Source organism: Lathyrus oleraceus, chromosome 7 (assembly GCF_024323335.1).
Source record: "Lathyrus oleraceus cultivar Zhongwan6 chromosome 7, CAAS_Psat_ZW6_1.0, whole genome shotgun sequence".
NCBI classification, from domain to species: Eukaryota; Viridiplantae; Streptophyta; class Magnoliopsida; order Fabales; family Fabaceae; genus Lathyrus; species Lathyrus oleraceus.
Genome location: NC_066585.1, coordinates 185,882,904 through 185,899,214, shown reverse-complemented (window position 1 = coordinate 185,899,214; position 16,311 = coordinate 185,882,904). Strand labels below are relative to the sequence as shown.

The following is a 16,311-nucleotide window of genomic DNA, read 5'->3' as shown; positions in this document are numbered from 1 at the left end:
CCAATGCATCGTAGGTACTCCTAGGGAGCCCTTTTCACACTTGTTGCAAAAGATTATTGTTATGAAATTATTTTGTGCAAACATGATTGAAGAGATGAGAAAAGAATATACAAGTTTATTTACATTTTTTGTTTGGATGGATGAACCCATTGCCTACGTACCCTCTCATGAAAGATAAGGATCAAAACCCCGTAGTTCGGGTAAAAGATTTCAAAACAGTGAGTGGATCGATTGGTCCAAAAGCCTTAAGGTCTTTTGTTATCAAAGGGAGAAAACTCGACCTGAAAAACCACAAGTCCACCATGTGAGAATAGCTTCGACATGCTAGTGAGGGGTTAACCCTATAATAAGCATGGAAGTCTTACAATTCAATCACTAAGGACATAGGTGAGTATTATATCTACCACAAAGATAACTCAAACCTAATAGCTAAAGGTTATGAAAAATTTGATTAAGAAGTGGGCATGGAGCCACAAAGAAACACATTTGAGTGAGTTGCATTAACCAATTAGAATTATGTACAAAAATGGTCAAAGTTGACTTAAGGATTCAATTCAAAATGAGTGTTATGAAAAGAAAGTTTGAAAATCAAAAGCCTAAGGCTTAGGTTTCTAATGTTGAAAACAAGTCAAAATGTTTGCACAAACGTTTTTGGTTTTTTTGGTTAAGGATGAAAAAGGATCAAGGTTAAGCATGCAAGAGGTAAGGGATGAACCACAATAGGAGTTACTTTCTCGAGATCATAGAGATGATCCAAGTAAGTTCCTTTGGAATAAGCACAAGGCAAAAGCAAAAGCAAGTCTCATAAGAGAACCACAGAAAGAGGAAACAGAATGCCAATCAATGGACTTACATCCAACTCCTAACAACGAAATTGGAAACAGAATGCCAATATATGGACTTACATCCAACTCCACAAGAACAAACAGGAAACAGAATGCCAATAGATGGACTTATATCTAACTCCTCAAAAACAAACAAAACAGGAAACAGAATGCCAATAGATGGGCTTACATCCAACTCCACAAAACAAACAGGAAACAGAATGCCAATATATCGACTTACATTTAACTCCTCAAAACAAACAAGCAAAAGCAAACACATGCAAAGAAATCAAGGAAACAATGCATCACACACTATATACAAACAAGAGGCTCAATCAAGTAGGTGGGCTTTAGTCAAGAGGGGTCATATCAACCTCGACAAACAAGCCAAACTGTATTCAGGTAATCTGTGAGCTCTTAACCACTAACATTGATAGTTAGGGTGAAGCTGATGAAAATGGAAATGAGGATGAGACCTCATGATCTTAACCCTGGCCTGGGTGAGCTCAATGATAATGAAAGCGTGGGGATCCAGAATGTGGGATCCTATTCCACTTGACAGACACTAAACAAGATCTTGGGTACTTGTTCAAGAGCATCAGCACGTAGTGCGAGCATAATGAACGACTCACTGAATAACAGGGGATTGATTGCTAATCCCTTCTATCTGTCAATTGCCTCTTCACTTAGGAGGACTTATCAAGTAACATGCCTCACTTGGAGGTCTTTGGCACAAATATAAACAATCACAATCAGAGCCTCTTAAGGAGGACTTCAGCCAAATGCCTGCCAAAAAGGTGACAGGACTTCCAGACTACATGGAGAAAGAAGAGTAGCTACCTAAGTGGTGTATCAACCACACTCCAAAGCAAAGGCTAAGCAAAAGCTAGCTAGCAACTAATGTACCTGTACAAAAGCCAAACAGTTAATATTGTATTCAGAAAACCAACAGACAGACAGTGGAACTTTCCAATATTTACAACTCAATGAACAATGCTCAAGCAATCAAGTGAACTCATGAGCATCAATTAGAACCTACAAAACAGCAAGAGTTAGTACTCAAAGGCATTTGCATCTCACAAAGTGAGAGCAAACCGAACATCAATGCTAAATGTCCAAACCTGAAACACAAAGCACAATTAGTATGTACAAAACAAATAGTGCAAAGACTAGGTTCAAAACCAAATCAAATGACTAAAACAGAAGTCAATATTTTGCATATTGCAAGTTCAAACAATCAAGAACATTTCCTCAAAAGGACCAAGATCAATTCATAAGGTAGATGCATCAAATGATTCATGTCATGCAACGGCAAACAATGTGCACAAAGTTGGACATCCAAATTAGAAAATCCAAATCAAAACAGAAAAGCATCCAATGATCATGAAACGTTTTATGCAAGTTTATCATGTTATGAAAAAACATCATACAAAAAATTAAATCCAGAAGAACTCAAATGGTAGGTGAATGAAAATTCACAAATGCAAGGCACAAAATGTGACACAAATTGTCACAACATATGTTCATGTGTCCAAAACAGTGGTAGCATATGATAAAAATCCCAAACAAAAGCTCAAAAATCAAATTACATGTGAGGATCAAGCATGCCAAATTTCATATCAATTGGATAAACCATGAGCATTTCACAAAGCATATAGCACAACATGTCAATTTGACATCATGTTCAAACAAAAATCACACATTAAAAATCCAGCAATCAACAAATAAGGAAATAAATCCTATAAAAAAGTAGAGATCAAAACAAGAATGTGGAAGAAAAAACAGGATTAATTTGGATTAATCTACTATTTTTTATGATTTTTGAAAGTTGAACAAAATATGTGAAATAATGAAATGAAATGGAGGGAAAATGAAATTCAAATAATATTCACAAATGCGCCAGCCAGGACTTGAACTCATGCACGCCAGGTTAAATGAGAATGCAACAATTAAATTCAAAAAATGCAACAGCGAGGGATCGAACTCATGCACGCACGGGTAATGAGAAAATCAAATGAAATCAGAAAACACACAAGGCAAAGGATCGAACACATGCAAGGGAGGTTCAAGGCGCGCTGCAGGAGAAATTAAATGGAATTCAAAAGATGCATAGCGAAGGAATCGAACTCGCGTGCGGACGGTCCAGAAGCGCTCAAGTCAAAACCCTAGGGACTGAACTAGACGGTCAGAACAGTGTTTCCGGTCGTCTTCTCCGGTGATATTCCGGTGGACACGCATCAAAAAAATTCCAGAAACTCATAAAATGCACATCAATAGAAAGGTCTTTCAACCAGGAACTTGAATATCACAATCATTTAATCCAAAACCTCATGAATTAAACGGATCGAAGGAAAACATTTTGGATCCCAAAACTTGAATTCAGCATATCAGGCTCATTTCTTAACCAAATCAAAATCTAATTATATCAGCATCATCAGTGAAGCAAGATCTACATGTCTATGGCAAGAAATTGAAGAAAAGAGATGATCGAATTTCACCTACCTGAACTTGCAGTGTATTGAATTCGTGTCCTTAGGCTTCCAAATGATCCAGATCAACTCCAATAACCTTGACTTGAATCTTGATACAAGAATTACCAGTTGGAAACACCTAGATCCAACTCAATTTGAAGCTTCCATTAACATATGATGCACTTCAACCAATTTTCCCTCCAAAATGTACATGTATGAACAAAAGGTCATGTGATCTTCTTTCATGCAAGGCAATGGTTGATTTGGAAAGCATTGGTCATGACAAGCATTTTGCAAAAAGAGTGGACCAATTTGGAGTTTTGGATCAAAAGTTATGGCATGTTGAACTTCCATGTATGCTTTGTGATCATTTGGCCATAACTTCCCAACCAATTATCAGATGACCATGATGTAGGACTTTTTGAAAAGAGGAGAGAAAGATCTTCAACTTTAGTGTTCACCAAAAATTCATTTGAAGCTTCAATATGATAATCATGTGGTCCTCATCTCAAGAAAATACCATCATCTCTTGTACAATGGATGCTCTTGAATTGCTTGACCTGTGCTTGCTTAGACTACAAAACAAAATGTTAGATGACATATTTTTGGTGCTTTTGGTTAGTGATGAAAACAAGAAAAGCAATGATATACAATGCAAGCATGCCTGGTGATCTCAACTATTCACAAGAGATCCCACCCAAAGGGAAAGGAAGCCAAGATGCTCCAATGATCCTAGAGGCTATGCAATGCAATGATATGATGCCATGAGGGATCTTAGGGACAAAATTGGGGTCTTACAATGTTAAGGAACTAAATTGGGCTGCCAAGGTTTATCAACTTACAGGGCGAAGAGAAACCCAGAGTCCATGACTCTCAAGGCAAAGAACTAATTGAATTGCCAAGGTTTATTACCTTACAGGGAGAGGAATAAGTTTCAGCGGTTTACCACCTTACAAGGCAAGGAACGTGCCAAGGTTTATCACCTTACAGGGAAAATAACAAGTGCCAAGGTTCACCACCTTATAAGGCAAGTAATTGAATTGCCAAGGTTTAACACCTCTCAAGGCTAGTGCCATGGTTTACCACCTTACAAGGCAAAGAATTAAATTAGACTGCCAAGGTTTATCACCTTACAAGGCAAAGAATAAGTGCCAAGGTTTATCACCTTTTAATGCAAAGAATTGAATGAAAGAGGGTGTACAATCACAAGTTGCTAATAGCAAAGGTGCTCCGTTATTAAAGTGTTGTAAGCTTGATACTTTCTTGAAGAAGAAGACTTCTCAATTATGTGATTCAAATTGCATTAAAGTCTATGAACAAAGGCGAATACCTTAAGCAACTAGGTCAAGCGTCCCGTGTCCAAGGATATCCATAATGAGTTAATGGAATTTTCCACTTTCATCCATTCTTTGTTTCTTAAGGCTCATAGCGTGCAACTCGAATAAAAGTTAACAAGTTGCTGACAAGAGATCATGCGTGTTGATCTTATTTATGCGATGTTACTTGTTGTAGAAGAAGACTTGACAATCACGTAATTCAAATTGTGCTAAAGTCTATGAATAGAGGTGAATATAATGAGCAACTGGGTCAAGCGTCTCATACCCAAAGATATTCAGAATGAGTTAATGGATTTCTCCATTCTCATCCATTCTCTGTTTCTTAAGGCTCATGCCACACACTCTGAATTATGATCGTCAAGTGTTGATACCTTTGCAGTGCTAGATAAGTAGTCCACTGTGCTAGCTATGCTAGACTGATGTTGACTTGAAGTCTTGATCTTGCATTTGAACCTTGAGATCTTGATCTCCTGAGATTCAGCGTATCAATAATAGCTTGAGCGCAATGAATTTATTGTATCAAGTGATCAAGGGTCTTTTTTACTTGAATAGGCTTGGGGCTTACATCATAATTACAAAGGATTTGGTTGACCAAAGCGGCCTTTGGTCAACACTAATCAGTGGGATTGAAATAATAGTTGAATTATGTACAACAACATCCTATTGAAATAATCAACTAAATAAAATCAGACAAATCTGATCAAGGTCCTGAACTAAGGGAGCATGTAAATAACTTATTCTAAACCCTATGGGTAAAATAGTCATTATCCCCAAAATGAATCAACAAACCTAGTGGTCAAAATTTAACCTAATGTCCACTCATTGGTAAAATCAAATGTTAATCATGTTAATCCAAACAAAATTCACAAAATGAAATATCAAAGCCTAATGACTAAATCTTAATCACGGCGTGGTTAAACACTTCATGAATTAATTCTGGAAAATTAAGAAACTAAATCTAATCTAGCAAGATGATTAAACCTAATTTCTAAGTAAATTAACTAATTAACCCTAATTCATCAAAACTATGTTAATTCCTAATTGTCAAAAATCAAGAAAAAACCTAATTATAATAAAATCACCAAAAACAAGATCAAGATTAACAACCAAGAACACTAAGAACACTGGAATTAAAAAGAATAAATCAAGTGGGGATTCATCTCAAACTCAAAGTTGGTTACCAAATTACGAATTCTGTTAGTCTGTTAGTTAGAAATGAAATTTAATTTTTGAATGAAAATGCATTTGGATTCAATTTCACTTTTGTGTTTGCTGCCTTTGGATTATGCAGGTGGAATGATTGTTAGTGAAATGCATATGGGAAATTCAAATGAAATGCAGGTTTGAGTGAAATGAAATCAATTGAAATGCAAATGTATTTTCTGTTTGGACTGAATTTTGATATGAAGTTGAACGTTGTGCTGCGTTTCTGTTTCTGTTTTGGTTGTGTTTTGCATTTCCTGCACTTTTGTCTAGCTTACGTGTTCTTGGGCTCAGTACTTGGAATGGTGATGCTTCTTTTGTCTTATTTGAAGGTAGGTGAATCATGGGCTTAATGCATTATAACTTATGCTGAATTTTAATTATAAATGAATGATGAATGAATGAGCCTATTAACAAGTAAAATAACGAATGGCCCATTAGTAAGAATTAATTTGAATTTTCTAAAATCAATTTGAATTTCTAAAGTCAATTTGAATTTACAAAATTAATTTGAATTTCTGAAATTAATTTGGATTTCTAAAATTAATTTGAATTTCTAAAAATTAATTTGAATTTACAAAATCAATTTGAATTTGTAAAAATTAATTTGAAATCCAAAAAATCAATTTGAATTTCTAAAATTAATTTAACTTCCAAACTCAATTTGAAAAAATAATGAAATGATTATGAACCTTTTATGAAATGATCAATTATAGCTCCACATGGAAATTCGAACAAAATCAAATCCAAATTCGAACGCATATCATGAAACATATATCATGCAATGAATGACACACAATGATGAATCTATAAACCACATAAGTGGACCAATGAATGCTTTGGCTAAAATTTACAAAAAATTGAACCTTGCCACACCATGGAAGCAATGAGATGAGACTTGCCTCGAATGATGACCATGAGACCATGAAGATAACGAAATAAGAATGAAATATGAATAAAAGCATACCTTGGATCAAGCTCGTACTACCATGAGTTGGAGTTAGCTATGTCAAAGTTCAAAACCAAATATCGACCTAGAATCTCAAACCAAGAAAATAATCAACACAAGTTGTGTACCAATGCCATGAACCACAACTAGGGTTTCCACACCCTCAAAGCAAGCCATACAGTTTACCGACCTAGAAATCAATGATTAGGGTTCCATCCCAAATGCAAAGCTTCATAAGCAAAAACTCAAACCCAAGGCCTATCATCGGGGTTTTAAAAGTCAAGTCGGATACATAAAAGGCCAAACACAAGATCTTATTGAATTAAAGCCAAGAATTAGGGTTAGGATGCCCAGATGAATACCATGGTGTAATCTTTAAGAATCAAGGTCTCAAAGAATCCAGAAATTGGGGTTTCTCTACATGATAAGCAATACCATAATATTCAGGCCAAAACCCTGACTTTCATTAACCACAACCTTGAATCTATGATTCTTGTTAGCATGTGTTGATCATGAATGAAGGATGCACATGAATGAGACATGAATGAGTCTCAAACCATAAGTCAGATGAAAAGCAAAAAGGGAGGGGAAATTTTTGGGTATGAAAGTTGCCCTTATTTAATCTTCTTAGACCTGAAGGTATGAATAGCAAGAGCTTTTCGGATTTTCAAGGTATAAGTGTATTAAATACCGAAGTATCCAAAAAAATTCCTGTTGAGGAAGATTATATGGGATATATGGATGGTTGCTTGACTTTTAGGGGTTTATCTGTTGGGAATTTTGATGTACTATGGGGATATTAAGGGAAAATGCGGGTCATGATACGCATGATATATTGTTTATTTTATCATTTTATGAAACATGAAGTCGTGTATGCTAATCAGGGAGCCCAAAAAGTTTAAACATGAGAGTTCTTGAATACCCTTGCAGGCAAGGGGTTTCAAAATTGAATCATCAGTTCAAAAACTGGAAACACAATCAACCACGGAGGTTAAAAAATGAAGAAATATTATAAACCCTCAAGGTTGGAAAAAAGTCTATCAATCAAGTAGATTGACAAATGTTCATCAACCTCGAAGGTTGGACAAATATTTAACAACCACGAAGGTTGGAAACAAGGATCATCAATCCTAAAGGTCAGAAAAAGATTAAACAACCACGAAGGTTGGAAATAAAAGATCATCAATCCTAAAGGTCGCAAAAAGAGGTTTTCAACCATGAAGATCGGAAACAAAAGACCATCAACCCCAAAGGTTTGGAAAAAGATTCAACAACCACAAAGGTAGGAAAAATGTGCATCCACCCTAAAGGTTTGGAAAAAGAGGTTATCAACCATGAAGATTGAAAAAGGGTTCATCAACCATGAAGGTACGAAACAGATACCAAGCAAGCTAGGCTTTAAAAGATGCTAGGCAAGTTGGATTTTGAAGAAAGTGTTAAATCAACTGGTTTTTAAAAGGTACCATGCAAGTTTGGGATTTGAAGGTGCCAATAAGATATTGGGCTTTGATTCTTCGGATTTGTACACACGGCTTAATGTTATGCTAGATGAACGATATGCATGGGTAGAGTGGCGTGATTAATATATAACGATGATTTATGTGATGGTTAAGCCAAATGCTTATATAGATGTAGGTGGGTATTTTGGGCTAGGATAAGAGATCATCCAAATGTGATTCTCCGACACCTATTTCAAGTTGAACAATTGTTGTCACACTTCTGGGTTATGTCTAAAACATGGATAGAGCTTGTACCTGTGTAGCCTACCTCTGCCCTAATATACTGAATATCTGCATCAACTGCCCCAGTTACCAGTTATGGAGTAGTCTAATCATCTAAAGATTTCAAACATTCTTGCCCCAATATCTTGAAACTATATTCTCTTGATTAGCCATCTTGGAAGTGATTAACTTCTCGTGCTCTTAAGGTGGCATGCCCCACTATGAGCCTTGAAGTAATTTTGCCCATATCTGGCTGATTCAAAGAGATTTTTAGAATCTCGAAGTGGTTGCCCCAGATTGACTCACTCTTGAAGAGATCTGAGCTATGGAATATCATGAGGAATGTTCAACCTTCCCATTGTGTAAGACTTCTTGATGTCAAGTGACTGTTCGCATGTAGAATGTTTATTTTAAAAATGATAATTGTAATGTCATGCTCATGCATGTTTTGAAACTCAAGTGTGTTCACTGAGATTATGAAATATAGTGAATGAGTCACTGATTAGAATGCCCTATCAGTATCAATATAATAGACAAACAAATCTGTAGGAGTCATCTTAACGCGATCTTACCATAGTATGCTTTCGAAATAAACCATGCTTCAATTAGGTCTTTTGAGGGTTGTAACGTGGCATGGTTCATGGTTTTAGAAAGAAAGGATATAAGGCTCAAAACCTATTCTAAACCACCCATTCTCTGTGATGTTCTCCAGTCCTACATTCAGTTAGCTTTAAACAAGTGTCTATATCTCATAAAAGGATTTTGAATAATATCAATGATGGTTATGTAACCAATGAGAGTTTGGAGTGACAATCACTCACCTTTTGTTTTTGTTTGCAGTCACAGAGATTTTCCTTTGCTAAGGATTTTGATTTTGATCCTCTGATATTTTGTTTTTTTGTCCCTTATTTTTCCTTGGGCTGATCCTTTGGGACTGCAGCCCACCAGGATACCCTAACTTTTGCCTAAGTCAATCTTGTTTTCAAGCTTTTGACTTAGCGGATTTTTCATTTGCTTTTGATTTTTTTATTTTATTTCATCTTTTCTTTTGGAGAAAATCCTGTTGTAGCGGGGTATTCGTTACCATTAGAGATATTGACTAAATCCAAGGTAAATCATACAAGTCGAGTCGCCACAACACTTCTATTTATCCAAAGGAATGGTTAGAAAGCGAACAAAAACCTAAAAGTTTTAACAAAAACTAGTAAAAGAAACAGAGATCTGGGTAAGGGGGTTGGTTATGCAATGGGAAGGTGTTAGGCACCCAAAACATCCTAGGTACTCCTAGGGAACCCTTTTCATACTTGTTGTAAGGTAGTTTGTCTTGTGAAAATTTTATTTGTGCAAACATGATTGAAGAGATGAGAAGAGAATGTACAAGTTATTTACATTTTGTGTTTGGATGGATAAACTCATTGCCTACGTACCATCTTATAAAAAGATTAGGATCAAAATCTCGTAGTTCGGGGTAAAAATCTCAAAACAAATTGGTGAATTGATTGGTCCAAAAGCCTTAAGGTCTTTTGTTATCAAAGGAAGAAAACTCAACCAAACCACAAATCCACCATGTGAGGATAACTTCAACATGCTAGTGAGGGGTTAACCCTATAATAAGCATGGAAGACTCATTGTCCATCACTAAGGATATAGGTGAGTATTACATCTACCACAAGGATAACTCAAACCTAATAGCTAAAGGTTATGGAAAATTTTGATTAAGAAAGTGGCCATTGGAACCACAAAAGGGAAATTTGAATGGGTTATATTTACCAATTAGAAGTATATACAAAAGTAGTCAAAGTTGACTTAAAAATTCAATTCAAAATGAGTGTTATGAAAAGAAAGTTTGAAAATCAAAAGCATAAGGCTTAGGTTTCTAATGTTGAAAACAAAGGTTAAATGTTTGCACAAAAATGGTTTTGGCTTGGGTTAGAGTGGAGAGATGAAGAAGAAGGGCTAAGTCCTAAGGAAAACAAAAAGATGAGGGATAAGAAATGAAACCACACTAGGAGTTCCTCTCTTGAGATCATATTGATGATCCAAGTAGCTCCCATCCTTTGGAATAAGCAAGCACAAAGTATAAGCAATCAAACAAGTCTCATAAGAGATCCTCAATGTATCTTGTATCTTCCACTTGGATGAACATGGTAATGATCCTCCAATTAAGCTCAAATGAAAACTCCTAGTTCAAGAGCACACACATCAAAAGTTCCATGGGGTAAAACACTCTCCTAACCAGAGACCAGGGAAACAACGAACTAATAGGGAGATTAAGACTCGAGCCTAATAGTTGTCATGCAATCAACATCCCTAAATTGAGGTCTCTAACAAGAACTTAACTCACAAGTAAACAAACATCACACACTATATCCATACAAGAGGCTCAAACAATGGGTGGGCTTTAGTCAAGAGGGGTCATGTCAACCTCGACAAACAAGCCAAACTGTAAAGGGTAATCTGTAGCTCTTAACCACTAACATTGAACGTTAGGGTGAAGCTGATCAAATCGGTAATGAGGATGAGACCTCATGCTCTTAACCCTGGCCAGGGTGAGCTCATGACAAAGAAAGCGTGGGGATCCAGAAAGTGGGATCCTTTTCCACTTGACAGACTCTGGACAAAGATCTGGGGCACATGTTCAAAAGCATCAGCCCGTAGTGCGAGCATAAAGAACGACACACTGAATAACGGGGGATTGGCTACTAATCCCTTTTATCCGTCAATTGCCTCTTCTCTTGGAGGTCTTATCAAATATAACACATGCCTCTTCTTGGAGGTCTTTGAGCACAATTTTAAACAAACACAAATAGAGCCTCTGAAGGAGGACTTGCCAGCAAAATGCCTGCCAAAAAGGTGACAGGACTTCAGACTACATGAAGTAAGAAGCTAACTACCTGAGTGGTGTGTCAACCATAATCCAAAGCTTAAGCAAGAGCTAAAGCAAGCAAGCAACTAAGGTACCTGTACAAAGACTAAACAGTCAGTACTTCAGTCATAAAACCAGAAAACAAGCAGTGAAACCCTCTAACAGTTACACAATTCAGTGCATAAGTGCCCTTGCACTCAAATGAGCTCATGATCTCACCACATCGATTAAAACCCTACAAAACAACAATAGGTCAGTACTCAATGTATTTGCATCTCACAAAGTGAGAACAAACCTAATTACCAATGCTAAGTATCCAATCCTGAAACAAAACAACAAAGTTAGCTTATGTACATCCAATCAACACAACAAAGCATAAACAACCAATGGCATGAGATGAATCAAATCACAAGCCCCAAACAGAACCATATGAACCCCTAAACACCAATCACCATGGCCAAAGATCCACGATACTCCAAATATCATTCAAATGCTTCAAAAAGCCTCAAAAATATGCACAAAATGAGCTTCCAACTTAGAAAATTCATACCAAATCAGAAATGCATGCAATGACTTTGAGATTTTTTGTATAAGTTTCTCATGCCATGAATGTTCAACATGCAAAAAAATCAAGTCCAGAATGATGCAAATGCTATGTGAACAAAAATGCACCAATTCAATGTCAAAAATGTGACACAAATTGTCACACTTTTCTCTATGTGTCAAAAATGATGATAACATGTGAGAAAAAATCCAAACCAGTGACCAATAATTCATGTCATGTATGAATGTCATGTATGCAAAAGAGTGGATCGAATGGCTCAAAAATGAGGATTTCACAATACATTGAATGCACTAGGTCAATTTGGCACAACATCAATTCAAAAATTCCCATCTAAAACTCCAGACCTCAACAATTCATGAATTTAGAACCATAAAAAAGTAGACACCAATACAAAACTATGAAAAAAATTGGGACTCATTTGGATCATTTTTGCATTTTTTATGAATTTTACAAAGTGAACAAAATAATTGAAATAACATGGAAAATGGAGGGAAATGAAGATATTTGAATAAAATCCAGAAAAAACCACAACCATCTGATATGGCGCGCTCCTTAGATCAATGGCTCACATTCAAACAGATGAAACGCTGCGTTTCATTAATCCCAGTCATCACACACAGTCAGCTTCAACGCACGCGTGGCTTGGTCAAACGCGCTCTCATCCAATCAAATATCCACGCAATGTACACATGGCCTCCTACGTCAGCTAAACCCTAAACACACGCAAACGCCGGAGCTCCGCTCCGGTCGTCTTCTCCGGCGATCCCTACGGTGGCGCCTCCACAAAATTTTCCAGAATTTCCCCAGGGTTACATCATTCCACTCGGTTTTCCACGCTGGTTCCAAATCTCCACTTAGTTTCTCCTAATTCCTCCTAGGTTTTTCAAATCGAAGAGAGAAAGTTTCTAGATCCAAACTTCCATTCAACACTACATCCTTAATACTCACTCATTCTTAATTTCCAAATTCCATCAACATGAGAATGTACATGAACTGCTCGAATTCTTGAGGTATGGCACCAAACAATGAATGATTCTTGATCAGTGAAGCATGAGGATCAAGAATATGTAATAATATTTGAGGCTTGTGTGGAGAAAAATCAAATTTGATTGAGAGAAAATTTTGGAGAGACTCTTGAATTCTAGATCTGAAATGGTTGTTATGGCAGTTATGATTAGGGTTTTCCTATTTATATTCCTTGTTAATGACATTGATAATCACATTAGCCTTGTACTAATCATGATTAGTGAGTTATGAAGCCAATTGCAAAAAATGAAAATTAAGCTCCCATGGCCATAATGCACGTGTGATCTCCCATGCTAGGGCTTTAATTCACTCAAGAACAACCAAGAGTTAGGATTTGAGGATTATTTTGCTTACATCTCAAGCCAAAAATGAATGGTGAAGATTTACTTCAAAATGAACATGTGTGAAATAATGAACATTTGACCATGATTCCTTTGCACAATTGAGCCAAATGATTTTACTTTGAGATGCCTTGAACATGAGAAGCACTTTGCAAAAAGAATGAACCAATTTGAAGCATCACATCAAAAGTTATGCCATTTTGAATTTCCATGCACACTTTGTGATCAAATGACCATAACTTCTCGACCATTCATCATATGGACATGAATTAGGACTTTTTGGAAAGGGGAGACAAAAATCTACAACTTTCATGTTCACCGAAAATCCATTTGAAACATCTTTGACATTGACAAGTCAAGTTGAAAGTGGACCAAAACTTACCAAATTTGGAAACTTTGAATTATAGGTCATTTTCCATTTTTAGTAACTTTTGCCATGACCTTTGAATCTTCAAGATGGATGTTTAGAATGATGAATAGACCTCATTTGAACATGATTGAGGTGTCTCAACTTATTTCCCCACCTCATAGCCTTCAGTTGACTGCACAGTTGACTTTTGGTCCTCAGATGACCTTGAAATGTCTTGATTAACTTGAGCCTCTACCACTTGGTGAAATTGCTTCAAAATGAAACCCTAGCTCATGTAAGCTCCTTATAATAATCATGTGATCCTCATCCCAAGAAAATACCTCATCTCTTGCACAAAGGATCTTCTTGAAGCCTGATTCTGCGAAACTGGAGCCTGTGGAGGTTGCTGATACTGAGGTTGGTATGCATGTTGCTGATATTGAGCAGCGGCAATGTATGGATACGGGTAGTATGGCACATGATCCATAGGTTCTTGAATATGAGTGTAGACATTTTCTATCACAACACTTTCCTCGGTCTCTTTCTTCTTAGCAAAACCCCGGGATTTCTTGACCATTGTCTGGTTATCAACACTAGCAATCTTTCTAGTTTTCATCCCATTCTCAATGCGTTCTCCAATGGTTACTATGTCTGGAAAGTTGGACGATGAATTGCCAACCATCTTCTCATGGTACATACCTTGAATAGTGCTCGTGAAAATATCGACCAACTCAGCATCTATCAGCGCATGTCTAACTCTAGAAGCCATCTCACGCCATCTTTGAGCGTATTCTTTAAATGGTTCATTGTTGTAGGCTTGATTTTGCAGTTGTAACCTGGTGGGAGCCATGTCTAAGTTATATTTGTATTACTTGAGAAAGGCTTCATACAAGTCTTTCCAAGATCTGATTTTACTGCGTTCCAAGCTCATATACCAATCTAAGGATTCCCCATATAAGTTGTCCTGGAAGAAATGGATGAGAAGCTCGTTATTATCAATGTAGGATGCCATATTACTACAATACATGATGACATGACTTCTTGGATAACTTAAACCCTTGTGTTTTGGTAGGTCTGGTGCTTTGAACTTAGGAGGAAGCACCACATTAGGAACTAGGCACAAGTTCTTAGCATACATACCATAAGTAGAAAAACCTTCGATGGCTTTGATCCTCTCATCTAATAACCGATAGTATGCCTGTCTATTCTGATCTAAACTAAAAGCAATTTGATTGGCAGTCTGAGGATTGACTTGATGATTGGGAATTTGAACACCCTGAGAAGCTTCCTGAGCAATGACTGGAGGAGGCGAAAATTAGGGATACCCTTGAGGATACATCAATCTCGGATTAACCATCTGACCAACAGTCTGACCATATTGACTCTGATATGGAGCGTAGGGTTCCCTAGTATACAAAAATGGATGTGCAAGAGCAAAAGATTCCCCAGGATAAGGAGGAGGTATTTGAACACCTTGATTCAAATTCTGCACCGCAGGTTGAGTAGCTCGAGGAGGAAGATGAAAATGAAGGTTAGGGCCTCTATACTCATCTTCATTGTCATTAGGAGTTTCAAAAATAACTAGTGCAGAAGTTTGAAGAACCTATTCTGGGTTGATCTCATGGTTGTCAACATTAACCATTTGAGGAGAGTGAGTGGTCATTCCCCAAGGATGGGAAACAGAATTCCCATTGGCAGGATGTATAGAAAATGACTGTTATGGAACAAAAGTATTCCCATTAGCAGCTTGGGGAGTAAACTTCGGAGGCAACCCCCATGGATAGGCAGCAGCACGCCTACTAGGACCCAACTGACAGATTGGTTGCTCACCACAGCTTGAATCACAGTGTCCACAACAGCATCAACAAAAGTGGTGACAACAACGACATTAGTAACTGCAGCAGTAGCGGGATTGGCAGAAGTAGAAATAGTAGTCTTCTGAGCTTGAAGGTACTCCATTATGGTGTTCATGTTACCTTGGAAGGTGTCCATTTTTCCTTGGAACAAAGCCAAGGTTTCCCTATAGGTAGGATTCTCTTGTTCCATATCTATCATAATTCTCGACTTGTTAGCTCTTGTGAAGTACTGGTGTCGAAGAGTCGTCGTCTTTTTGGTTGAAGAAAGGACAAAGTGAGATTTTTCGGGTTGATAGGCATGAGATGCAAATGCACGAATGCACATGTTGAGGAATTGAACGCAGATAATTATGCAACATCCATATATTCAAAGCATTGATGGTATGATAACTCGGGGTCAAAACTCCGGCATATATACAACAATGCAATAATGTTTATGCAATGATGTATGTTAATAATATAAAATAATCCAGATAAATTACGTATACTGCCTGATGCAGGATCAAAGGTCCAACGTCCATGAGAACAAAGGTATATAGAGTTTACGGTTTCCTGCAGAAAAACCCATATCCCCCTCACAGGTAAGTTCTTGTCTTCAAAACGATAGTCCCTATAAGATCTCCCAGAGTCATCGACTCGAAATTAAAATACCCTACCGTAGTGAATTCTCATAGGACAAAAGTACTTCCAATTGAATCTAGTCTGGATGTGGTTCTCGTGATAACCCAACGCGTGAAACACATGTGTACATGACTATCCACGAATCTATCATGAGTATATACTCAGCTCGGGTATAGAGCTTC

General features: G+C 37.1%; 1 protein-coding gene across 1 annotated transcript; it reads right to left on the bottom strand.

Moving 5' to 3' along the window:
* Positions 1-1,900: 1,900 nt before the first annotated feature.
* Positions 1,901-15,698, bottom strand: LOC127102802 (uncharacterized). The gene is made up of 4 exons (XM_051040134.1): positions 15,483-15,698; positions 14,588-14,940; positions 14,008-14,488; positions 1,901-1,945 (listed from the first exon to the last, which is right to left on the bottom strand). Exons 1-4 carry the CDS (start codon positions 15,696-15,698, stop codon positions 1,901-1,903), a joined length of 1,095 nt encoding a protein of 364 aa, XP_050896091.1.
* Positions 15,699-16,311: the final 613 nt, after the last annotated feature.